This window comes from Somniosus microcephalus, unplaced genomic scaffold (genome assembly GCF_052327205.1).
Source record: "Somniosus microcephalus isolate GS21.2 unplaced genomic scaffold, FLI_Smic_1.0 unresolved_chr1, whole genome shotgun sequence".
Taxonomy (NCBI): domain Eukaryota; kingdom Metazoa; phylum Chordata; class Chondrichthyes; order Squaliformes; family Somniosidae; genus Somniosus; species Somniosus microcephalus.
The window spans coordinates 164,315,961-164,341,324 of record NW_028225179.1 but is presented as its reverse complement, the minus strand read 5'-3'; the positions used below and the strand labels follow the sequence as shown (position 1 = coordinate 164,341,324).

The 25,364-nt window shown below is 49.6% G+C and overlaps 1 protein-coding gene across 1 annotated transcript; it reads left to right on the top strand.

Moving 5' to 3' along the window:
* Positions 1-2,659: 2,659 nt before the first annotated feature.
* On the top strand, positions 2,660-23,419 carry LOC147096460 (zinc-binding protein A33-like). Its single transcript, XM_085975239.1, has 6 exons — positions 2,660-3,213; positions 6,451-6,546; positions 8,652-8,885; positions 9,720-9,742; positions 9,845-9,960; positions 17,278-23,419. Exons 1-6 carry the CDS (start codon positions 2,791-2,793, stop codon positions 17,832-17,834), a joined length of 1,449 nt encoding a protein of 482 aa, XP_085831365.1. The 5' UTR covers positions 2,660-2,790; the 3' UTR covers positions 17,835-23,419.
* Positions 23,420-25,364: the final 1,945 nt, after the last annotated feature.

Below are 25,364 nucleotides of genomic sequence, written 5' to 3'. Positions count from 1 at the left end.
TTGCTTAGCAACAGCTTGTAAACAGTCGGCCCGTACCTTGGAAGCGTCTCTGAAGCTTAGCAACAGCTTCAGAGAGGCTTTCCAGAGACTGACTGTTTAAAAAATGCGAGGAAAAGAAAAAAAACCTAACAAAACGGCTGCTGATTTCTGCCGTTAGATCGAGGTTTCCGGCCATACAACCTCCGGATAAACCAAAGTTTCCTGTATATGTGTAACTCCTGGAGACTTACCCTCCTGGAAAAACCTGCAAAAAAACCATAAGTTTGACGTGCACGCGTTCGACCTCTGAACCCCTTCTTTCAAGGGAACGGAAGTGCACGGTTTCCCATGCATCCGCAGTGCATGCAGGAAACCGGCACTTCCATTGGGCTTACGGGTGAGTACCCCATGCGGACTCACCCGTGGAGACCCGAATTTCTGGGCCAATGTTTCAGGTCGATGACCTTTCGTCAGAACTGGTGTAGGGGTTACGGGGATCGGGTGGGATATGTGTCAGTGCAGGCTCGATGGGCTGAAATGGCCTCTATCTGCACTGTGGGGTTTCTGTGATTCTGTGAAAGCAGGAAATGGAACAGATTTTTCAGCAAGTGCAGGGGCTGGGAAAAGTGGGAGGGGCTGAAAGAACAAAAGGGAAGGTCTGTGATAGGATAGAAGGCAGGAGAGGTTAAGAGACATTAAGAGATATTCAAGGCGAGAGGAGATGGTAATGGGACAGGTTAAGAAACAAAGGATGGCTCTAGATGAAGAGTAAATTGTGCTGGCAGAATGAAAGACAGTTGCCATGTGGGAGAGAAGAAAACACAAAGAAAAAAAAATGTGGAAAAATAAGTAAGTGATGGGGCCGAGGTTATGAACTGAAACTGTTGAACTCGATGTTGAGTCCAGAAGGCTGTAAAGTGCCTAATCGAAAGATAAGGTGCTGTTCCTCGAACTTACTTTGAGCTTCAGTGGAACAATGCAAGAGCCCGAGTACGGTGAGGTCCGAGTGGGAATGGAGCGGTGAATTAAAATGACAGGCGACCGGAATCTCGGGGTCCCCCTTACAGACTGAACGGAGGTGTTCCGCAAAGCGGTCACCCAATCTGCGTTTGGTCTCCCCAATGTAGAGGAGACCGCATCGTGGGCAGCGAATACAGTATACTAGATTGTGAGAAGTACAAGTAAATCACTGTTTCACCTGGAAGGGGTGTTTGGGGCCCTGGACAGTGGGAAGGGGAAGGTATAAGGGCAGGTGTTACATCTCCTGCGCTTGCACGGGAAGGTGCCGGGCGAAGGGGAAGGGGTGTTGGGGGTGATGTGAGGATCAGGGTATCGCAGAGGGAGCAGTCCCTTCGGAATGCTGAAAAGGGAGGTGAGGGGAAGATGTGTTTGGTGGTGGGATCACGCTGGAGGTGGCGGAAATGGCGGAGGATGATCCGTTGAATGTGGAGGCTGGTGGGGTCGTCGTCGTACGTGTCTTCACACTGTTTCCTTTGGGGAACTGTATGAAGTGGTGGAAGGATTTCTGGCCGCGATTAACGCTCCTTCTGTGACCGTAACCATCTTCGTACCAGCCATTAGGGTGGTTAGTCCTATGGCGGGAGGGTTTTACGGGCTCCCACAACCCATACGAGGGGGGGGGGGGGCACCCACACCCACGGACGCAAGTATCCCACTGGATGTCAACCCAGAATTTAGAGCCGGAACTCCGACTCCACTTGCCGGGACTGTCTGGAGCGGGGTTCGAAACCCTACGCCTTCTGGCCCAGCGGCGGGGATGCTACCGCTACGCCAAAGGCCCACTCCGCTGGTGGGGTGAAAGGTGAGGACAAGGGGAACCCTATCGTGGTTCTGGGAGGGAGGGACAGGTGTGAGGGCAGAAGTGTGGGAGATAGAACAGACACGGTCAAGGGCCGTGTCAACCACAGTAGAGGGGAAGTCTCGGTCGAGGAAAAAGGAAGACATGTCGGAAGCACAGCGCAATTTACACTTCATCTAGAGCCATCTTTTGTTTCTTAACCTGTCCCATTACCATCTCCTTTTGCTATGAATATCTCTTAATGGCACAGGAATTCGGGTCTCCACGGGTGAGTACGCATGGGGTACTCACCCGTAAGCCCAATGGAAGTGCTGGTTTCATGTAGGCACTGCGCATGCGTGGGAACCCGGCACTTCCGTTCCCCTGAAAGAAGGGGTTCAGAGATGGAACGCGTGGAGGAGGCCCAGGATTGCAATTCCATGGGGGCCCACAGCTCAACGGCCGGCGCGCTAGGTAAGTGCAGGTCGGGGGCTTGCACCCGCGGGAAGCCCCCGACCCGAATTTCTGGGCCATTGTTTCTTAACCTCTCCTGCCTTCTATCCTATCACAGACCTTCCCCCCTCTCCCAACTCCTACACTTGCTTAAAATCTGTTCCATTTCCTGCTTTTTCCGAGTTCTGACGAAAGGTCATTGACCTAGTAATGCAGAAGTGCGGACTGACAATCAGTGAGACCAGTTCAAATCCAGACTGCAGCGGTTCAAGAAGGCGGCTCACCGCCACCACCTTCTCAAGGGCAAGTAGGGATGGGCAATAAATGCTGGCCTCAATAAGAAATGTTTGCCTTGCAGGCGACGCCCACATCCCATAAAAGGAATATTTTTTTTTAAAATCCGCCTTGCTAGCGACGCCTAGTGGCTAAAGAGACCGCTCAGTTTGTGGAAGTGAAACCAATTTTAGACCGTCATGCATGAAAACGCGAGCAGCTGAGAACAGGAGAGAGAGAGACAGACAGACAGACAGAGAGAGGGGGACAAAGTTCAAGCTGTCGGCATGGCTGTAAGCAGGCAGGCGGAGTGTTTTGGAAAAGAGCTGCTTTGCCCCCTCTGCCGGGGGCTCTTCGACAGCCCGGTGACGCTGGAGTGTGGCCACAGCTTCTGCTGGCTTTGTGTCACTCGGAAGTGGGGAGAGGAGGGGAAGACGGAGACGCAGGCCTGCCCCGACTGTGAGGAGCTGTGTCCCAAAAGAAGCCTGCGGGTCAACCAGGCGCTGTCCAGCCTGGCTGACACCGCTCGCACATTGAGCCTGGGCGAAGAAGCAGGGACGGGGCCGGCGCTCCAGTGCCAGGAACACCGGGAAGAGCTGAAGCTCTTCTGTGAAACTGATCTCCAGCTGATCTGTGTTGTCTGCAGAGAGAGCAGGGACCACAGGGACCACCGATGCAGGCCGTTAAAGGACGCTGTTGAGATCCATAAGGTTACATTTTGTTTTAAATATAAATATTGATCTCGCACTAATGTTTAAGCAATATATTTTCTGCAAAGCTCGATATTTTAAGCTGCTGTTGCATTGCAGGGTGCGCAGCCTGCTTTGACCGCCCAGGTTTCTTCCACCAGTTCCACCCTCGTCTCTGAGTCAGAAGGTTGTGGGTTCGAGTCCCACTCCAGAGACTTCAGCACCAAAACTCCAGGCTGACACCTCCCAGTGCGGTACTGAGGGAGCGCCGCACTGTCTGAGGTGCCGCCTTTCGGATGAGACGTTAAACCGAGGTCCGGCCTGCTCTCGCAGGTGGATGTAAAAGATCCCATGGCCACTATTTCGCCAGGGAGTTCTCCCCGGTGTCCTGGGGCCAATATGTATCCCTCAATCAACATCGCTAAACACAGAAACATAGGAGCAGGAGTAGGCCATTCGGCCCCTCAAGCCTGCTCCGCCATTCAATGAGATCATGGCTGATCATCCAAACTCCAATTCAATTCAATTTTATTTGCCATATGTAACCAGTACAAGTACAATTACAATGGAATGCTTACTCCCCGTTGGGACACGTCAGCTATTCTTACAGCGCCGTGTTCAGAAAGTCAATACAATGGCTTCCAGTGGCAGTGGGAGCACGATGTCCCTCAGCCGCTCCGTCCTCCTTGTCACCGCGGCCTCCTCCTCACTGTTGCTGGCAGCACGGTGGCATAGTGGTTAACACTGTTGCCTCACAGCGCCAGGGACCCGGGTTCAAATCCGGCCTCGGGCGACTGTGTGGAGTTTGCACATTCTCCCCGTGTTTGCGTGGGTTTCCTCCGGGTGCTCCGGTTTCCTCCCACAGTCCAAAGATGTGCGGGTTAGGTTGATTGGCCATGATAAATTGACCCTTAGTGTTAGGGGGAGTAAATACGTGGGGTTACGTGGTTACGGGGATAGGGCTTGGGTGGGATGGCTGTCGGTGTAGGGACCGGGTGCTAGGGTTTGGATGATCAGCCATGATCTCGTTGAATGGCGGAGCAGGCTCGAAGGGCCGAATGGCCTACTCCTGCTCCTATCTTCTATGCTTCTATGGCCTGCTTCTTCCGCTCACGATCCGAACTCTGGCCGTCATGCCCGGCTCCCCTCCTCCCAGTTGGACTGCGAGCTTCCCGCCATGGAGCTGCCGGCCGACGTGCTGCAGCGGGTCGTCGTGGCAGCGGGTCGTCGTGGCTGCTGCTCATTGCGCTGCGCTGCCTCCGCCCGACTCGCCGCACATCGTCGGGATGTGAATGCTCCGGTTGCCGCGGCCTCCTCCTCCTCCGGCTCCACGGTCCGACGGCCCGGGGCCTGCTTCTCCCGCTCACGGTTCGGCCTCTGGCCGCCATGCTCGGCTCCCCTCCTCCCAGTCGGAATTCTTTCCCGCCGAGGAGCTGCCCGCCGACGTGCTCCAGCGGGTCGTCGTGGCTGCTGCTGCTGCTCACCGCGCTGCGCTGCCTCTGCCCGACTCGCCGAACACTTCGCTCCGGTTGCGGGAGCGAGCGGCGAGAGCTGGCCGCCTAAAGCAGGGAGAGCGCGCTCGGCACCGGACCGTCTCGGCCGCCATCTTGACTCCTACTCAGGGAAACTCAGTACCCTGTCCCTGCTTTCTCCCCATACCCCTTGATCTCCTTAGCCTTAAGAAATATATCTAACTATCTTTCCCTCGTTAGTCCTCAATGCTTAAGGGAGCAACTGGATTAAACAAGGGTCGTACCTTTCTCTGGTCCATCTTTCCACAACTGACTTCAAAATCCTTTTTGGTTCCGTTGAGTAGTTCCAGACTGTCCTTTTTTAACATCGTACCCTAAAGTGACCAGCTTTCTGAAGCGATGGTGCACAATCTGTGTAGACAGCTCGAGCACTGCAGGAACTGGCTTTTACCTGCTCCACTGAAAATCCTTCCCGTAAAATGGCGCTAAAGGCATTCTTCCAAAACTGGAACCGAAAAAACACAGCAAGGCCGGGCACCTCAATACGATCTCCCTCAGGCCCTCGTCACTACAGTGCAACACTCGCCCGCAGAATGCAGCACTTTTCTCCATCAAACAGATTGTCTGGTCATTATCCCATTGCTGTTTGCGGAAGCTTGCTATGAGCAAATTGGCTGCCGCGTTTCCTACATTACAACAGTGACCACACTTCAGAAAGTACTTCATTGGCTGTAATGCGCTTTGGGACATCTGGTGCTCATGAAAGGCGCTATAGAAATGCAAGTCTTTTTTTATACTGTTAGTGGATAAATGCGAGGTTATCCACTTTGGTGTCAAAAGCAAGAAGGCAGATTATTATCTGAACGGCAATAGATTGGGAGAAGGGGAAGTGCAATGAAACCTGGGCGTCCTTGTGCACCAGTCGCTGAAGGTAAGCATGCAGGTGCAGCAGGCGGTTAAGAAGGCAAATGGTATGTTGGCCTGCGTAGCGAGAGGGTTCGAGTACAGGAACAAGGATGTCTTGCTGCAGTTGTACAGGGCCTTGGTGAGACCACATCTTGAGTATTGTGTGCTGTTTTGGTCGCCTTATCTGAGGAAGGATGTTCTTGCCATGGAAGGAGTGCAGCGAAGATTCACCAGGCTGATACCTGGGATGGCAGGAATGACGTATGAGGAGAGATTGGGTCGATTGGGTTTGTACTTGCTGGAGTTTAGAAGAATGAGAGGGGATCTCATTGAAACTTATAAAATTCTAACAGGATTAGACAGACTAGATGCAGGAAGGATGTTCCCGATGGTCGGGGAGTCCAGAACCAGGGGTCACAGTCTAAGGATAAGGGGTAAGCCATTTAGGACAGAGATGAGGAGGAATTTATTCACCCAGAGAGTGGTGAACATGTGGAATTCTCTTCCACAGAAGGCAGTAGAGGCCAATTCATTAAATATATTCAAGAAGGAGTTGGATATATTTCTTAAGGCTAAAGGGATCAAGGGATATGGGGAGAAAGCAGGGACAGGGTACTGAATTTGGATGATCAGCCATGATCGCATTGAATGGCGGAGCAGGCTCGAGGGGCCGAATGGCCTACTCCTGCTCCTACCTTCTATGTTTCTACACTGTTTGTTGGGAGAGTGGGGTGGGGGGGCATGAGAAGAGCCAGTCTATGCACACGCAAACTAGCTGTGACATGTTAGTCAGTGCGCATGTACAAAGTGGTACCACAGACAATAGAAATGTGGGTAATATGTGCCTTTATGCCTTCACGTCCTTTCTCTTCAATTTCAGGATATACTGAAATCATCCTTGGAGTTTCTCACAGAGAAAAAAACAGCTATTCTGGAAGTTGAACTTAAGCACAAGCAGAATATTTTAGCAGTAAAGGTGAGTTAATGTGGATTACACTGAGCGCTGTTCCTCTTCTCCCAGCTCCAGGTTTAACTCTGGGTGCAGTTACACTCCAACTACCTGTTCGAGACCCGCACGCAAATGTACCGCCCACCTGAGTTTGTTGGGACTCTGAAAGCTTCAGGTGACTGCCGAGCCACTAGATCATCGCAGTCCAGCCACTGGCTCCATCCTGGCCATTGTCTCAGGCTGGACCAGACCGTTGGCAACCTCGCCGTGCTATTTGACTCTGAACTGAGTTTCCGACCCCATATCCTCTCCATCACAAAGACCGCCTACTTCCACCTCCGTTTTATCTCCCGTCTCCGCCCCGCCTCAGCCCATGTGCTGCTGAAGTCCTTATCCATGCTTTCGTCACCACCAGATGCGACTGGTCATAGAGTTATACAGCACAGAAAGAGGCCCTTCGGCCCATCGCGCCAGCGCCGGCCATCAAGCCCTGTCTAATCTAATCCCATTTTCCAGCATTTGGTCCGTAGCCTTGTATGCTATGGCATTTCAAGTGCTCATCCAAATGCTTCTTGAATGTTGTGAGGGTTCCTGCCTCTACCACCCTTTCAGGCAGTGAGTTACAGATTCCAAACACCCTCTGGGTGAAAAAGTTCTTCCTCAAATCCCCTCTAAACCTCCTGCCCCTTACCTTGAATCTATGCCCCCTTGTTATTGACCCCTCTACTAAGGGAAAAAGTTCCTTTCTAGCTACCCGATCTATGCCCCTCATCATTTTGTACATCTCAATCAGGTCCCCCCTCAGCCTTCTCTGCTCTAAGGAAAACAACCCCAGCCTGTCCAGTCTCTCTTCATAGCTGAAGCGCTCCAGCCCAGGTAACATCCTGGTGAATCTCCTCTGCACCCTCTCCAATGCAATCACATCCTTCCTATAGTGTGGCGACCAGAACTGCACACAGTATTCCAGCTGTGGCCTAACCAGCGTTTTGTACAGCTCCATCATAACCTCCCTGCTCTTATATTCTATGCCTCGGCTAATGAAGGCAAGTATCCCATATGCCTTTTTAACCACCTTATCCACCTGTTCTGCTGCCTTCAGGGATCTATGTGCATGCACACCAAGGTCCCTCTGATCCTCTGTCTTTCCTAGGGTCTTACCATTCATTGTGTATTCCCTTGCCTTGTTAGTCCGTCCAAAATGCATCACCTCACACTTTTCAGGGTTAAATTCCATTAGCCACTGTTCCCCCCCCATCTGACCAACCCGTCTATATCATCCTGTAGCCTGAGGCTACCCTCCTCGCTATTTACCACCCCACCAATTTTCGTGTCATCTGCGAACTTACTGATCATACCTTTTACATTCACATCCAAATCATTAATGTAGACCACAAACAGCAAGGGACCCAGCACCAATCCCTGCGGTACCCCACTGGACACAGGCTTCCAGTCACAAAAACAACCTTCGACCATCACCCTCTGCCTTCTGCCACTAAGCCAATTTTGGATCCAATGTGCCAAGGCACCCTGGATAAAAGGCTCCAGTGTCCCCCTGGCCGGCCTCCTAACTTCAACCTCCGTAAACCTAAGCTCATCCAAAACTCTGTCAAAAATCATGCAGTGATTTAGGGACTGGTTCGATGGGGGGAACTGCAGGCTTTTACTAAATGGGAGACCGAAGATGGGCCAAATGGCATTCTCACATTTATCTTGAGAACCCCTCCTCCAAATCGTTAATATAGTCTTCAAAGGTCAGCTATCTTGACCGCCTCTTTATGGATGTGGCCTTTCATGTTAGCACCTGTCTTTCATACACCATTCAGTGTAACTGCCAGCGATGTCATTTTAACTCTTTCCCCCACGTCTCTGGTTTCAAAAAACAGCAGGCTATACCCACTACATCCCTCTCTTTGAACGTAGCATATTGCGAGTCCCCGTCTGTCGTTTTCCCCCTCCGCTTCTTATCAGTAAGCCCTGCACTCCCCCCCACCCCCCCCCCCCACCCCCCCCCCCCCCCTCTCCTGACCCAACGTAGGATCCCCAGAGACCTCGACCCATCGTTACTTTCAGCCGCCGTCCTTCCCTGCTGTGCGTTTGCGGTATTTTAACCTGTGTAAAACTGATATTTGCAGGAACAGTCGGGTAGCCTACTGAGCCACATTGCCTCGGAGTTTGCACAACTACGACGGATTCTCAGTGATAAGGAGAACAATTTAATTCACGATCTGAAAGAGAGAGAAGAGAACATATTACAGACAATAAATAAGAACCTTCAGCAAATTCAATGTGACCTGGACTCCATACAGCAAGAATTATTGCAACTGCAAAGAAGACTCGACGAAAAGGACCAACTCACTTTTTTGAAGGTAAGGCCCTGAGACATAGAAACATAGAAGATAGGAGCAGGAGTAGGCCATTCGGCCCCTCGAGCCTGCTCCGCCATTCAATGAGATCATGGCTGATCATCCAAATTCAGTACCCTGTCCCTGCCTTCTCCCCATATCCCTTGATCCCTTTAGCCTTAAGAAATATATCCAACTCCTTCTTGAATATATTTAATGAATTGGCCTCTGCTGCCTTCTGTGGTAGAGAATTCCACAGGTTCACCACTCTCTGGGTGAAGAAATTCCTCCTCATCTCTGTCCTAAATGGCTTACTCCTTATCCTTAGACTGTGACCCCTGGTTCTGGACTCCCCGACCATCGGGAACATCCTTCCTGCATCTAGTCTGTCCAGTCCTGTTAGAATTTTATAAGTTTCAATGAGATCCCCTCTCATTCTTCTAAACTCCAGCGAGTACAAGCCCAATCGACCCAATCTCTCCTCATACGTCATTCCTGCCATCCCAGGTATCAGCCTGGTGAATCTTCGCTGCACTCCCTCCATGGCAAGAACATCCTCCCTCAGATAAGGCGACCAAAATTGCACACAATGCTCAAGGTGCGGTCTCACCAAGGTCCTGTACAACTGCAGCAAGACATCCTTGCTCCTGTACTCAAACCCTCTCGCTACGAAGGCCAACATACCATTTGCCTTCTTAACCGCCTGCTGCACCTGCATCCGCTTATATCTCAATACACCTGCACTAACCCAGAGCAGGGCAGCCTTATTCTGCCAACCTTACTCTGTTAAAATTAGATCTTGTCGTTCTGAGTCCAGCTGTCATTTCAAAACTGACCCTGAATGTGTTTCTCTTCCAGGAGGAACGCTGCCAGGTGAGCAGGTATGGTTTCCTCTTTACAATAAGCTTGTCTGGTATCACTGAATTAACCCAGCACAGTTTTCCATCTCATTTTTTAAAAATCTGAACTGTTTGGCATTACAGAAAAGGGCAAGACTATAAATCGCTGGCTTTGGTACATGGGCATCTACCGCTGGGAGATTTCAAAGGACCGTTACAGTATAAAGTGTGGAAAGAGATGATACACCATGTTAGTCCAGGTAAGCGGTGTTATCCATAATGAAAATCTTATGTCTGCATACACTTCCTGTCTAAAACCTTACTTCCGCTTATCATTATCAACTTATTCCATTATAGATTTAATTCACATTGATAATGGAAACTGCCTATGTATCTATCTGCTGCCCGTGTCCTAACTCGCATCAAATCCCGTTCACCCACTGCCCCTGAGCTCGTCGAACTACATTGACTCCTGGTCCGCCAGCACCTCCATTTAAAAATTCTAATCCTTGTGTTCAAATCCCTTCACGGCCTTGCCCCTCCCTATCACTCTAACCTGCCCCAGCCCTACAACTCTCTGCTATCTCTGCGCTCCAATTTTACTCCAGTTCTGGCCTCTTATGCATCCCCCGCCTCGCCATCGGTGGCCGTGCCTTCAACCGTCTGGACCCTAAAGCCTGGAATTCCCTTCCCAAACCTCCTCACCTCTCCAACTCTCTCTCTCTCCCTCTCATCCTGCTTAAAATCTACCTCTTTGACCAAGCATTTGCTCATCTCTCCTAATGTCTCCTTTGGCTGGGTGATAATTTTTGCCTGATAATGCCTTGTGACTTTTACGATGTTAAAGATGCTATATAAATGCAAGTTCAGGAAACTTTCGATTTACCGGCACCTAAATAACCGGAAATCTCGGTTAACCAACAAAATTCAGGAGTAGGTTCAGGTAAGTTTTACTTCTGCCTTCCTCCATCTGTTGCTGTGCAAGGGTGTGGCTGCAGCTGTTGCTAAGCTTCAGAGAAGCTTGGAACTTGTGGCCATTGTTCTGAACCAACAGGGTTTGTTGCTTTATACGGAGCTCTCCGCTCCGTATCTTTTACTATAGCTTTCGGTTATCCGGAATTTTTGATGAACCGGCACCACGTTGGTCCCGTCGGTGCCGGATAAAAAAAAGTTTCCTGTTGTTGTTTTTCTATGTGAACCTGTCGCCCTGTTGTTACACCCTCTTGCCAGTGGCGGCACTGTAGTGCCTCAGTTTTTCTTTTCCATCTCCACAACCTACATTGCAGAGAAACTCCAACTCTACTTGTCATCTTGCTAAACCGTCAGAGATTAATGTAAGCCCAGCCGGATGTGAAATGACAATTTATTGCCAGTTTAGGGGTGGTTTTGTGCTACCGAACATAACCTGCCAGGAAAGAGATGAGTTTGCACTCAAACTCATTACCCGTTGATGTTTTCTCTTGAACTTGGAAAGTCTTCACTGTGTTCAAGAACTCAAAAGAATTAGAATGGAAAACTTTAATACAAAGGGGTCGATTTTCATTGACCCATGGAGTCGGGTTTGGAGGCGTGCAGGGGGGTTAAAGTCCCGAAATCGGGGGTCCCGACACCATCCCACCCCCAACCCGCCTCCATGTAAGTTTCAAGGGAGGCGGGTACCCGCCCCGCACTGGGACCCGCCTACCCGAGGCGGGAAGGGATTAGTGACAATTAACTGCCTGTTAACAGGTAGTTAACGGGCAGTTTTTAGCCTAATCTCTATTTTAAAGCTTGGAAGTGTGGGATTCCCGACGGCTCCAGACCACGCCAAGTTAGAGGAGTCGGGCCGTCTGGTTGAAGGACTTGCAGGGGTCGAGATGTCGGTGTTCAGGTGAGTGATGGGTGCATGAGTGCAAAGGTAAGTGTGTTTGGTGTGTCTAAAGTGTGTAAAGAAGTTTAAATTACCTGTACTTACCTTTTAAGCCTTCCTTCCTCTAGGTTTCGGGAGTCCGTCATCTCACCGGCACAGAAAGCAGAATGGCTGCGATCTGTCAAAAGTGACAGCCTGCAGCTTTCTGTGCTGGGGAGATTTCTAACTGAGTCTGTGTAGAAGGACTCAGGTTAGAAGTCAGACTGTCAGTGTTTGACAGCTTCAAACAGCTGTGAAACACTGATATTTCATCTGTTAAAAGCTCTTGACAGATGAAATTTCAGTCTGTGACGTCACCTGTTGCCGGGTGGCCCTTAATTGGCCTGGGCGAGCTCAACAAGGTCAATCAAGTTAAAATCGCGTGGATTGGCCGACTTCTGAATGAAAATCACCCCCAAAGCGTTAAAGCTTCGCCAATCCCAAGAACTAATAAAGTTTCACGACTAAAATATGATGACTGTTCTACAACAGCTCATTGCTCATGATGAGTGGCTGCTGTTTAATTATTTGGAAAAGACTCCTGAATACTTAATACTGAATATTTAGAGTCAGCTGTAGCTCAGTGCATAGCGCACTCACCTCTGAGTCAGAAGGTTGTGGGTTCATAGTCACACTCCAGGGACTTGAGCACAGAAATCTAGGCTGACACTCCCAGTGCAGTGCTGAGGGAGCGTCGCACTGTCGGAGGTGCCGTAATTCAGATGAGACGTTAAACCCTCTCAGGTGGACGTAAAAGATCCCACGGGCACTATTTCGAAGAAGAGCAGGGGAGTTAACCCCGGTGTCCTGGGGCCAATACTTACCCCTCAATTTGGACTTTCAGAAGGCTTTCGATAAGGTCCCGCATAAGAGATTAGCGTGTAAAGTTAAGGCACATGGGATTGGGGGCAAGGTATTGACTTGGATAGAGAACTGGTTGGCAGACAGGAAGCAAAGAGTTGGAATAAACGGTTCTTTTTCCGAGTGGCAGGCAGCGACTAGTGGGGTACCGCAGGGATCGGCCCTTGGGCCCCAGCTATTGACAATATATATAAATGATCTAGACGAGGGAACTAGATGTAATATCTCCAAGTTTGCAGACGACAAAGCTGGGTGGGCGTGTGTGCTGTGAGAAGGATGCCGAGAAACTCCAGTGTGATTTGGACAGGTTGGGTGATTGGGCAGAAGCATGGCAGATGCAATATAATGTGGATAAATGTGAGGTTATCCACTTTGGTGGCAAGAACAGGAAGGCAGATTATTATCTGAACGGCAATAGATTGGGAGAAGGGGAAGTGCAACGAGACCTGGGTGTCCTTGTGCACCAGCCGCTGAAGGTAAGCATGCAGGTATAGCAGGTGGTTAAGAAGGCAAATGGTATGTTGGCCTTCGTAGCGAGAGGGTTCGAGTACAGGAGCAAGGATGTCTTGCTGCGGTTGTACAGAGCCTTGGTGAGACCACACCTTGAGTATTGTGTGCAGTTTTGGCCGCCTTATCTGAGGAAGGATGTTCTTGCCATGGAGGGAGTGCAGCGAAGATTCACCAGACTGATACCTGGGATGGCAGGAATGACGTATGAGGAGAGATTGGGTCGATTGGGCTTGTACTCGCTGGAGTTTAGAAGAACGAGAGGGGATCTCATTGAAACTTATAAAATTCTGACAGGACTGGACAGACTGGATGCAGGAAGGATGTTCCCGATGGTCGGGGAGTCCAGAACCAGGGGTCACAGTCTAAGGATAAGGGGTAAGCCATTTAGGACTGAGATGAGGAGGAATTTCTTCACCCAGAGAGTTGTGAGCCTGTGGAATTCTCTACCACAGAAGGCAGTGGAGGCCAATTCATTAAATATATTCAAGAAGGAGTTGGATATATTTCTTAAGGCTAAAGCGATCAAGGGATATGGGGAGAAGGCAGGAACAGGGTACTGAATTTGGATGATCAGCCATGATCTCATTGAATGGCGGAGCAGGCTCGAGGGGCTGAATGGCCTACTCCTGCTCCTATCTTCTATGTTTCTATCAACATAACAAAACAGATGATCTGGTGATTATCACGTTGCTGTTTGTGGGAGCTTGCTGTGTACAAATTGGCTGCCGCTTTTCCCACATTACAAGAGTGACTACGCTTCAAAAGTACTTCATTGGCTGTAAAGCGCTTTGGGACGTCCAATCGTTGTGAAAGGCGCTATATAAATGCAAGTCTTTCTTTCTCTTTTACTTTATTTTTTTTTGGACGCTCCTACCGGCTCACTAAAGGCAGACTTCTGTGCTCGGATGCGTAAAGGGGTTTGGGAGGTTGGTTTATTTTTCTATTTATAGTTGCTACCAAGCCATTCTACCACTGATCTCATGCCAATACAACATGGCTTCAGGCATGTCTCAAAGCAAATGCTCCAGTGTAATCCAGGAGTCAGGTTAACAATGTAGTGGAAGCCAGAAGGTGTGGGATCCCCTCCCAGATAAAGATTGGTATCTATATAGTGCAACGTGCAGCCACCAGACCGGAGTTATACTGCCAGATACATCTTCACTGTGGGTTGCACTGAATTCAGCAAGAAAGGAGAACTGCTGTGTATATATATTTTTAAAATTCATTCATGGGATGTGGGCATCGCTGGCAAGGCCAGCATTTATTGCCCATCCCTAGTTGCCCTTGAGAAAGTGGTGGTGAGCTGCCTTCTTGAGCTGCTGCAGTCCGTATGGTGAGGGTACTCCTAACAGTGCTGTTAGGGAGGGAGTTCCAGGAGTTTGACCCAGCGACGATGAAGGATCAGCGATATACTTCTAAGTCTGGATGGTGTGTGACTTGGAGGGGAACTTGGAGGTGGTGGTGTTCCCATGCGCCTGCTGCCCTTGTCCTTCTAGGTGGAAGAGGTCGCGGGTTTGGGAGGTGCTGTTGAAGAAGCCTTGGCGAGTTGCTGCAGTGCATCTTGTAGATGGTGCACACTGCAGCCACGGTGCACCGGTGGTGGAGGGAGTGAATGTTTAAGGTGGTGGATGGGTTGCCAATCAAGCGGGCTGCATTGTCCTGGATGGTGTCGAGCTTCTTGAGTGTTGTTGGAGCTGCACTCATCCAGGCAAGTGGAGAGTATTCCATCACACTCCTGACTTGTGCCTTGTAGATGGTGGAAAGGCTTTGGGGAGTCAGGAGGTGAGACACTCACCGCAGAATACCTAGCCTCTGGCCTGCTCTTGTTGCCACAGTATTTATGTGGCTGGTCCAGTTAAGTTTCTGGTTAATGGTGACCCTCAGGATGTTGATTGTGGGGGATTCGGCGATGGTAATGCCATTGAATGTCAAGAAGCGGTGGTTAGATGCTCGCTTGTTGGAGATAATGTTGTTGAACTGATGGTGCCGTGGGTTTGCACAGCTTCAAATCCAGTTGAGACTGAAGGAATACATGTTCCCTCTTCTCTTTGCTGGGGATAAGCAGAAATGAGCTGAGCAACGTCAATCCAGGTACTACCTCAGCAGTGCCATAGAAACATAGAAGATAGGAGCAGGAGTAGGCCATTCGGCCCCTCGAGCCTGTTCCGCCATTTAATGAGATCATGGCTGATCATCCAAACTCAGTACCCTGTCCCTGCTTTCTCCACATATCCCTTGATCCCTTTAGCCTTAAGAAATATATCTAACTCCTTCTTGAATATATTTAATGAATTGGCCTCAACTGCCTTCTGTGGTAGAGAATTCCACAGGTTCACCACTCTCTGGGTGAAGAAATTCCTCCTCATCTCTGTCCTAAATGGCTTACCCCTTATCCTTAGACTGTGACCCCTGGTTCTGGACTCCCCCGCCATCGGGAACATCCTTCCTGCATCTAGTCTGTCTAGTCCTGTTAGAATTTTATAAGTTTCAAATGAGATCCCCTCTCATTCTTCTAAACTCTAGCGAATATAAGCCTAATCGACCCAATCTCTCCTCATACGCCATTCCTGCCATCCCAGGTATCAGTCTGGTGAATCTCCCTCCATGGCAAGAACATCCTTCCTCAGATAAGGCGACCAAAACTGCACACAATACTCAAGGTGTGGTCTCACCAAGGCTCTGTACAACTGCAGCAAGACATCTTGTACTCGAATCCTCTTGCTATGAAGGCCAACATACCATACCTGACCTACACGTACTTGGTGCTGACATGATGGTGTCTGTAATTGGAAAGTATTCCTTTTTTACTAACCTCGTCTCGAAAATTAGACTAAAAGGATGCACTGAATAGAAGGTAAGGAGAAACGCAGCGGAATTGATCCCATTTCTCGTTGGAATGATTATTTCTCAGATGCCCTGTTCAAGCGACTAGCGTCACTCGGGAAGCTTATGAGACAAGACACAAAGGTTAATCAATAATGTGACAGTATAAGTCATCAAGGAATAAACACAGAGTGAAAAACACATACAACTTACTTTCTGAGAAAAATAGGACAAATCAAGTGTAGAAAAGCAGAACATTTATATTTTCTGCTGTTATTTCGGATTTCCAGCATCCGCAGTATTTTGCTATCGTCCCAATATTCAATATTGGGAACCAAGGTGATATGGGGATCGGCCGGGAAAGTGGAGTTGAGACCGAAGATCAGCCATGATCTTATTGAATGGCGGAGCAGGCTCAAAGGGCCGAATAGCCTACTCCTGCTCCTATTTTGTATGTTCTTATTGTAATTACTAGTTGAAATGACAAGATTCTTCTGTGGCTCAGTTGGGTAGCACACTCACCTGAGTCAGAAGGTTGTGGGTTGAAGTCCCACTCCAGGAAGTTGAGCACATAAAGCTAGGCTGACACCCCAGTGCAGTGCTGAGGGAGTGCTGCACTGTCGGAGGGGTCGTCTTTCGGATGAGACATTAAACCGAGGCTCTGTCTGCTCTCTCAGGTGGACGTAAAAGATCCCATGGCACTATTTTGAAGAAGAGTAGGGGAGTTATCCCCGGTGTCCTGGCCAATACTTCTCTCTCAATCAACATAACCAAAACAGATTATCTGGTCATTATCACATTGTCTGTTAGTGGGAGCTTGCTGTGCGCAAATTGGCTGCCGTGTTGTTTCCCAGATTACAACAGTACAGGAAACTTTGTGTTATCCGGAGGCTAAATGTCCGGCAAGCTCTATCCACCGGCAAAAATCAGGAGCCGTTTCGTTAGGTTTTTTTTCTTTTCGTTGCTTTTTTTCCAACCAGTCAGGCTCTGCAAGGTCTCGCTGAAGCTGTTGCTAAGCTACAGAGATGCTTGCAAGGTACGGCCGACTGTTTAGAAGCTGTTGCTAAGCAACAGGGTTTGTTGCCAGATACGGAGCTCAAAATCTCTCTATGTTTCAACATTAGCGCTGGTTTGTCCGGCAGTTTTGATGTAACGGCAACAGGTCGGTGCCGGATAGCACAAAGTTTCCTGTACTTCATTGACTGTAAAGTGCTTTGAGACGTCTGGTGGGTGTGAAAGGCGCTGTAGAAATGCAAGTCTTTCTTTCTACAAATGGTTTCAAGGTGATAGTTTATTTCTCTGCCTATTACTTATACCCACTGAAAGTAATACTGTAAGTTGTCATTTTGGAGTGAGAATAAATCACAATTAATCATCATGGGTTTCCTTTTTATATTCAGAATCAATATTTTATATTGCCGTAGTCATATTTTCCTTTTGTGTAACTGCTCTCCGAAAAATACTGCTTTTTCTTCCGTTTCTGTTTCTCCAAAAGCTCCAGCCTCCCTGACCTTGGATCTGAACACGGCGCACCCTGAACTCATCCTGTCTGAGGACCTGGCCAGCGTGAGGCACAGTGGCCAGTGGCACGATAGGCCCGACACCCCGGAGAGGTTTGATGAATGTGTCAGCGTCCTCACAGCTCAGGCATTCACATCAGGGAGGCATTACTGCGAGGTGAAAGTGGGAGACAAAATCAAGTGGGATATCGGCGTGGTGAAAGAGTCTATCAACAGGAAAGGAATCATCGGACCAGGACCCGCAACCGGCTACTGGCTTGTGGGGCTGAGGAACGGCGACCAGTACGAGGCATATACTTTACCCCCGACCCGTCTCACCCCGAGTGAGAAGCCCCGGAAGATCGGGGTGTACCTGGACTATGAGGGCGGACAGGTGTCATTTTACAATGCGGACAACATGTCCCATCTCCACACTTTCACCGACACCTTCACTGAGAATCTCTACCTCAATCTCAGTCCCTGTTTGAAAGAAGGAGGTGAGAATGCTGCGGATCTCAAAATCTGCTCAATTAAAAGGCACAAACAGAAATAGGGGTCTGTTTGAAACATAGAAACATAGAAGATTGGAGCAGGAGTAGGCCATTCGGCCCCTCGAGCCTGCTCCGCCATTCAATGAGATCATGGCTGATCATCCAAATTCAGTACCCTGTCCCTGCCTTCTCCCCATACCCCTTGATCCCTTTAGCCTTAAGAAATATATCTAACTCCTTCTTGAATATATTTAATGAATTGGCCTCTACTGCCTTCTGTGGTAGAGAATTCCACAGGTTCACCACTCTCTGGGTGAAGAAATTCCTCCTCATCTCTGTCCTAAATGGCTTACCCCTTATCCTTAGACTGTGACCCCTGGTTCTGGACTCCCCCGCCATCGGGAACATCCTTCCTGCATCTAGTCTGTCCAGTCCTGTTTGAATTTTATAAGTTTCAATGAGATCCTCTCTCATTCTTCTAAACTCCAGCGAGTACAAGCCCAGTTGACCCAATCTCTCCTCATATGTCATTCCTGCCATCCCATGTATTAGCCTGGTGAATCTTCGCTGCACTCCTTCCATGGCAAGAACATACTTCCTCAGATAAGGCGACCAAAACTGCGCACAGTTTGTTTGCGGCTTTTTTCCCCCTTTTCCTCCCATCCCCAACCCGCCCCATTGGGGCAGCTGTAGGCTGCCGGTTAACCAGCCCCAGACTGACAGCTGCAGACAGCGAACAGCAGACATCAGTACCTGTAGGCTGCGAGTTACATTCCTACAATCAGCTCCGGTCCCAGCTGGCAATTGTATCGGCGCCACGATTGGGACCATCTGCCCTCAAATAATTTTTTTAAAGCATTAAGCCGCTGCTTAAGTTTATAAAGCTCCCCCTCCTGCACTTTTTAAACATAGTTTGATATCGCGCCTAATTTAATATTTCGTTTGATTTTTTTTTATTCGTTTATGGGATGTGGGCATTGCTGGCAAGGCCAGCATTTATTGCCCATCCCTAATTGCCCTTGAGAAGGATGGTGGTGAGCCGCCGCCTTGAACCGCTGCAGTCCCTGTGGTGAAGGTGCTCCCACAGTGTTGTTAAGGGAGAGAGTTCCAGGATTTTGTCCCAGCGACAATGAAAGAACGCCGATATACTTCCAAGTCAGGATGGTGTGTGACTTGCTGGGGAACTTGGAGGTGGTGGTGTTCCCATGCGCCTGCTGTCCTTGACCTTCTAAGTGGAAGAGGTCGCGGGTTTGGGAGGTGCTGCCGAAGAAGCCTTGGCGAGTTGCTGCAGTGCATCTTGTAGATGGTACACACTGCAGCCACGGTACGCCAGTGGTGGAGGGAGTGAATGTTTAAGGTGGTGGATGGGGTGCCAATCAAGCGAGCTGCTTTGTCCTGGATGGTGCCGAGCTTCTTGAGTGTTGTTGGAGCTGCACTCATCCAGGCAAGTGGAGAGTATTCCATCACACTCCTGACTTGTGCCTTGTAGATGGTGGAAAGGCTTTGGGGAGTCAGGAGGTGAGACACTTGCCGCAGAATACCCAGCCTCTGACCTGCTCTTGTAGCCACAGTATTTATGTGGCTGGTCCAGTTAGGTTTCTGGTCAATGGTGACCCCCAGGATGTTGATGGTGGGGGGGATTCGGCGATGGTAATGCCATTGAATGTTAAGGGGCGGTGGTTAGACTCTCGCTTGTTGGAGATAGTCATTGCCTGGCACTTCTGTGGCACGAATGTTACCTGCCACTTATCAGCCCAAGCCTGAACGTCGTCCAGGTCGTGTTGCATGCGGGCATGGACTGCTTCATTATCTGAGGAGTTGCGAATGGTGCTGAACACTGCAGTCATCAGTGAACATCCCCATTTCTGACCTTATGTTGGAGGGAAGGTCATTGATGAAGCAGCTGAAGATGGTTAGGCCTAGGACACTGCCCTGATATTATTGGGTATAATTTAGAGTCCCTGAGGGGATCTTGCAATGCCGCAGAGGAACTGATCAAGGCGTGACTCTGGAGTTAGGTTGTCAGTTTTACATTGTTTCGTAGCACTGCAGACGTGACAGTTCGATTCCACCTCTAGATTCTCTTCACCCTCTTGTAGGACAAACACTTCCAATTGTAAAGCCAACGGCATTCCTGCTCCTCCTTCAGTGTTCAAATGATCGCCAAATAGCCCAAGACTTAAATACTCCTCCGGTATGTGGGGAGATTCTGCTCACGGGCTGTCGTCTTGAGTGCTCTTCCAGTACCTCGACACTGTGCAGATTCTTACCTTCCCGAGTCTTGACTTCTGCTGATTACTCTTTTTTGGCTCAAATTCATTTCACCTAATCTTAATATTGGCCCAGAAATTCTTGTCTCCACGGGTGAGTACGCACGGGGTACTCGCCCGTAAGCCCAATGGAAGTGCCGGTTTCGTGCATGCACTGCGCATGCGCGGGAAACCGGCACTTCCGTTCCCCTGAAAGAAGGGGTTCAGAGGTGGAACGCGTGCACCGGAGAGGCAGCGCGTGCGCGTCGAACTTACGTTTGTTTTGCAGGTTTTCCCAGGAGGGTAAGTCTCCAGGAGTTACACTTTTAAAAAGCAGGCGCAAGGCCTGCTTCTTACAAGGTAAGTGGTGACTTAATTAAAATTAAAACATTTTTTCCACAGGTTTATTATTTTTTAATTCTTTAGAGAAAGGTAAGTTTATTTTTAGCCCCGTTAGAAAATGTAATTAATTTTTTCAAAAATTTAAATTATTGTTTAAAATAGTTATTTCATGTAATTTATAGTTTATTTTAAAAATTTGATTAAAAAAAAAATTATTTGAAGATTTAGTGATGTTTTGGGGCTTATAGTATTTATAGGTTTGACAGATCTTCCTGTCAAACTTATGAATGAAGCATTCCCTGCTACCATTGGCTCTCCATGGCCCACGTGATCCCTGGGGACGCATTGAACTAACTGCGCCCCTGGGATACACAAGCACTGCGTGCCAGCAGCTGGAGGAGGCGGCCCAGGATCGGAATCCCACAGCTCAATGGCCGGCACGCTAGGTAAGTGCAGGTCGGGGGCTTGCACCCGCGGGAAGCCCCCGACCCGAATTTCTGGGCCAATTTATTTGATTTTTTTCCAGCTCCCTCTTTAATCTTGGTGGTGAATGTTGAAAAGACCGAAGCCATTGTTTTCGGTCCCCGCCCCAAACTCCGTTCCCCAGCCACTGACTCCATCCCTCTCCCTAACACTTGTCTGAGGCTGAACCACACTGTTCGCAACCTTGGTGTCATATTTGACCCTGAAATGAGCTTCCGACCACATATCCACAGCATAACAAAGACCGCCTATTTCCACCTCCGTAACATCGCCCGTCTCCACCCTTGCCTCAGCTCATCCGCTGCTGAAACCCTCATCCATGCCTTTGTTACCTCTAGACTTGACTATTCCAATGCACTCCTGACTGGCCTCCTACATTCCACCCTACGTAAACTTGAGGTCATCCAAAACTCAGCTGCCCGTGTCCTAACTCGCACCAAGTCCCATTCGCCCATCACCCCTGTGCTCGCTGACCTACATTAGCTCCCGGTTAAGCAACGCCTCGATTTCAAAATTCTCATCCTTGTTTTCAAATCCCTCCATGGCCTCACCCCTCCCTATCTCTGTAACCTCCTTCAGCCCCACAACCCCCTGGGATATCTGCGCTCCTCTAATTCTGCCCTCTTCAGCATCCCTGATTATAATCGCTCGACTATTGGTGGCCGTGCCTTCTGTTGCCTGGGCCCTATGCTCTCTAATTCCCTGCCTAAACCTCTGTGCCTCGCTACCTCTCTTTCCGCCTTTAAGACACTCCTTAAAACCTACCTCTTTGACCAAGCTTTTGATCACCTGCCCTAATTTCTCCTTATGTGGCTCGGTGTCAAATTTTTTGTCTTATAATACTCCTATGAAGCGTCTTGGGACGTTTTACTATGTTAAAGGCGCTATATAAATAAAAGTTGTTGTTGTGATCTGTGTAATGGACCTTGGCTCTATGTGTAATGACACCATTGTGCGCGTGCAAAGACACCATTGTGCGCGTGCAAAGACACCATTGTGCGCGTGCAAAGACACCATTGTGCGCGTGCAATGACACCATTGTGCGCGTGCAATGACACCATTGTGCGGGCCAACGTCCAGCTCGCGGCCAAAGCCATCGAGTCGCTGAAAGTGGCACTGGGCCCCGATTCCACTAGGTGTATCGAGGAGGCTCAAGCATGTGGGGTGATCCCATCCGAACTGACCCCCGTTCGGATGGAATTCCTCATTGGCGCCCGGCCCCGAAACCCCTCTTGGGAACCGGCGTCTCACAACTTGAGCTGTCTCGGGGAAATGCCCTCCGTGCCTTTTCATTCTGCACGGAGGGGTTTCCTGTACGGGCTGCTCCTGCACACTCTCCACTTTGCTATCTTCGTCTGCCGTCCGGACACGCCTTGGCGTGCCATCCTGCCGTCCGGCGGAGGTCCCCAATGGAGGGCTTTCTACATGGGAGTCCTCCCTTTATCTATTGGGGATTTGGCCTGGAGGCTGTTACACGGAGCAGTCCCGTGCAATATGATTTTAAGTCAGTTCACGGACTCCCAGGCCGCCTGTTTGTTCTGCGGCCTGGAGGAGTCCGTGTTCCATGTATATGCAGAATGTGAGAGGTTGCAGCCCCTCTTCCATTATTTGAAGGGGCTGCTCCTCGATTTCTGGCTGCACTTCAGTCCCACGCTTCTGATCTTTGGTCACCCGGAGGGGAGCGGGCAGATCGGGGGACCTCCTCGTAGGACTGCTGCTGGGCCTGGCCAAAGTGGCCATTAATAGGTCCAGGCAGCGGGCGGTTGAGGGGGGGTCGTTCAGCCCGATTGCCTGCCTCTCTTCCGCGGCCACGTTCGCGCCCGGGTGGCCCTGGAGATGGAGCACGCGGTGTCCGCCGGCACGCTCGAGGCCTTCCGCGACCGGTGGGCACCGCGGGGACTGGAGTGCATCATCACCCCGGCCAATGAAATTTTAATTTAATTTGTTAAGATTCTTTTAAAGTTTTATTAGTTACAGTCTATTTGTTTTAAGTGTCCACACAAAAGAGTACATCATTGTGCGTGTGTAATTACACCATCTCGTGTGTGCGTGTGTAATTACACCATCGTGTGTGCGTGTAATTACACCATAGTGTGCGTGTAATTACACCATTGTGTGCGTGTGTAATTACACCATCGTGTGTGCGTGTGTAATTACACCATTGTGTGTAATTACAGCCAGTGAACTCTGTGATGAGGTGCATTGCCATGTGATAGAGTTCCGATTAACAAGTTATGTAGAATATACAATTGATTCTCCCAAGAGAGTCTCGCAGCATTCCACTATGCACTTGGATAGGGGGGCCTGACTCCACAGTTCCATTCGCAGTCGTTTTGCCTAAATCGGAAACTGCTTTGTTGTGTCATGAAAGTGATTGTGTAACATATAAAGTAATCTGTCCTGTGTTTAATAAGAATCAAAATTTATTTTATAATAGACCACTGCAACAGTTTTTTGAAGTCTTTCTAATTTGCTTTTTGATTTCACGGTACATCCTACCAACATTGAGTTGAAATTATCAGTAAAATCATTGTAAATCTGTATTAACTACAAACATAGATATACCAAACTCTCCACGTTGCACTGTACTTTCATTTAATTACGTAGCATTTCATCGAAATTACAACGCAGGAAGAGGATGTTTTAGCTCGTTAACAGATCTTCGCTACAAGGACAGGTTGGAGAAGCTGGATTTGTTTTCATTAGAGCAAAGGAGGTTGAGGGGTGATTTGATGGAAATGTACAAGATTATGATGGGTTTGGTTAGAAACATAGAAGATAGGAGCAGGAGTAGGCCATTCGGCCCCTCGAGCCTGCTCCGCCATTCAATGAGATCATGGCTGATCATCCAAATTCAGTACCCTGTCCCTGCCTTCTCCCCATATCCCTTGATCCCTTTAGCCTTAAGAAATATATCCAACTCCTTCTTGAATATATTTAATGAATTGGCCTCTACTGCCTTCTGTGGCAGAGAATTCCACAGGTTCACCACTCTCTGGGTGAAGAAATTCCTCCTCATCTCTGTCCTAAATGGCTTACCCCTTATCCTTAGACTGTGACCCCTGGTTCTGGACTCCCCGGCCATCGGGAACATCCTTCCTGCATCTAGTCTGTCCAGTCCTGTTAGAATTTTATAAGTTTCAATGAGATCCCTTCTCATTCTTCTAAACTCCAACGAGTATAAGCCCAATCAACCCAATCTCTCCTCATACGTCATTCCTGCCATCCCAGGTATCAGCCTGGTGAATCTTTGCTGCACTCCCTCCATGGCAAGAACATCCTTCCTCAGATAAGGTGACCAAAACTGCACACAATACTCAAGGTGTGGTCTCACCAAGGCCCTGTACAACTGCAGCAAGACATCCTTGTTCTTGTACTCGAACCCTCTCGCTACGAAGGCCAACATACCATTTGCCTTCTTAACTGCCTGCTGCACCTGCATGCTTAACTTCAGCGACTGGTGCACAAGGACACCCAGGTCTCGTTGCATTTCCACTTCTCCCAATCTATTGCCATTCAGATAATAATCTGCCTTCCTGTTTTTGACACCAAAGTGGATAACCTCGCATTTATCCACGTTATATTGCATCTGCTATGCGTCTGCCCAATCACCCAACCTGTCCAAATCATACTGGAGTTTCTCGGCATCCTCACAGCACACAAGCCCACCCAGCTTTGTGTCGTCTGCAAACTTGGAGATATTACATCTAGTTCCGTCATCTAGATCATTATTATATAAAATACTAGCTGGAGTACCCGGTGTTGCCGAGGGAAATGAAGAAACCTCTGCAACTCCAAGGAGAGAGAGGGAAGGAGAGAGAGAGAGAGAGAAGGAGAGAGTGAGGGAAGGAGAGAGCGAGAGGGAAGGAGAGAGTGAGGGAAGGAGATAGAGAAGAGAGGAAGACACCCTGGGGAAGGGGCTGGACTCCGAGCCCGGCGGGTGAAGAAGGGCGGCCGCCATTTTGTGAGGTCGGCGGAAAGTTTGAATTGCGGCGGCTGAAGGAAGGAAGGAAGAAGGCGAGATTGTGGGTTTAAAATTTTTTTAAAAGAATCCAGAGAATGGAGATGTAGGTGAAGCCGGAGGTTCTCCTCGCTCGGGCTGTGTGTGTGTTGTGAGGAGACGGAGACGGAGACTCCCTCCCTGTGCTCCTTTTCTCCCTCCCTCTCCCACCCCTTCACTCTTTCCCTCCCTCACCCCACTCTCTCTCCCCTCTCCCTCTCTCTCCCCGCTCTCTCTCCCTCCCTCTCTCTCCCCCTCCCTCCCCGCTCTCTCTCCCTCCCTCTCCCTGCCCTGTGTCTCTCCCTCCCCCTGTCTCCCTCCCTCCCCTCTCCCTCCCTAGAACCTCAGGCCCAGCCCGACTCACCTCAGCTGAGCTCCCGCTCTGGCCTGAGCCCCCATGTGCGGCCTAGCACCTCAGGCCCGGCCCGACTGACCTCAGCTGAGCTCCCGCTCCGGCCTGAGTCCCCGTGCACAGCCTAGCGCCTCAGGCCCGGCCCGAGTGAGCCCTGATGAGCTCC

Coding starts and splice junctions, on each gene's coding strand:
- LOC147096460 (XM_085975239.1), top strand. CDS start 2,791: ATGGCTGTAAGCAGGCAGGCGGAGTGTTTTGGAAAAGAGCTGCTTTGC. Junction 6,547..8,651: donor AGAATATTTTAGCAGTAAAG/GTGAGTTAATGT, acceptor TGATATTTGCAG/GAACAGTCGGGTAGCCTACT. Junction 9,743..9,844: donor GAACGCTGCCAGGTGAGCAG/GTATGGTTTCCT, acceptor TTGGCATTACAG/AAAAGGGCAAGACTATAAAT.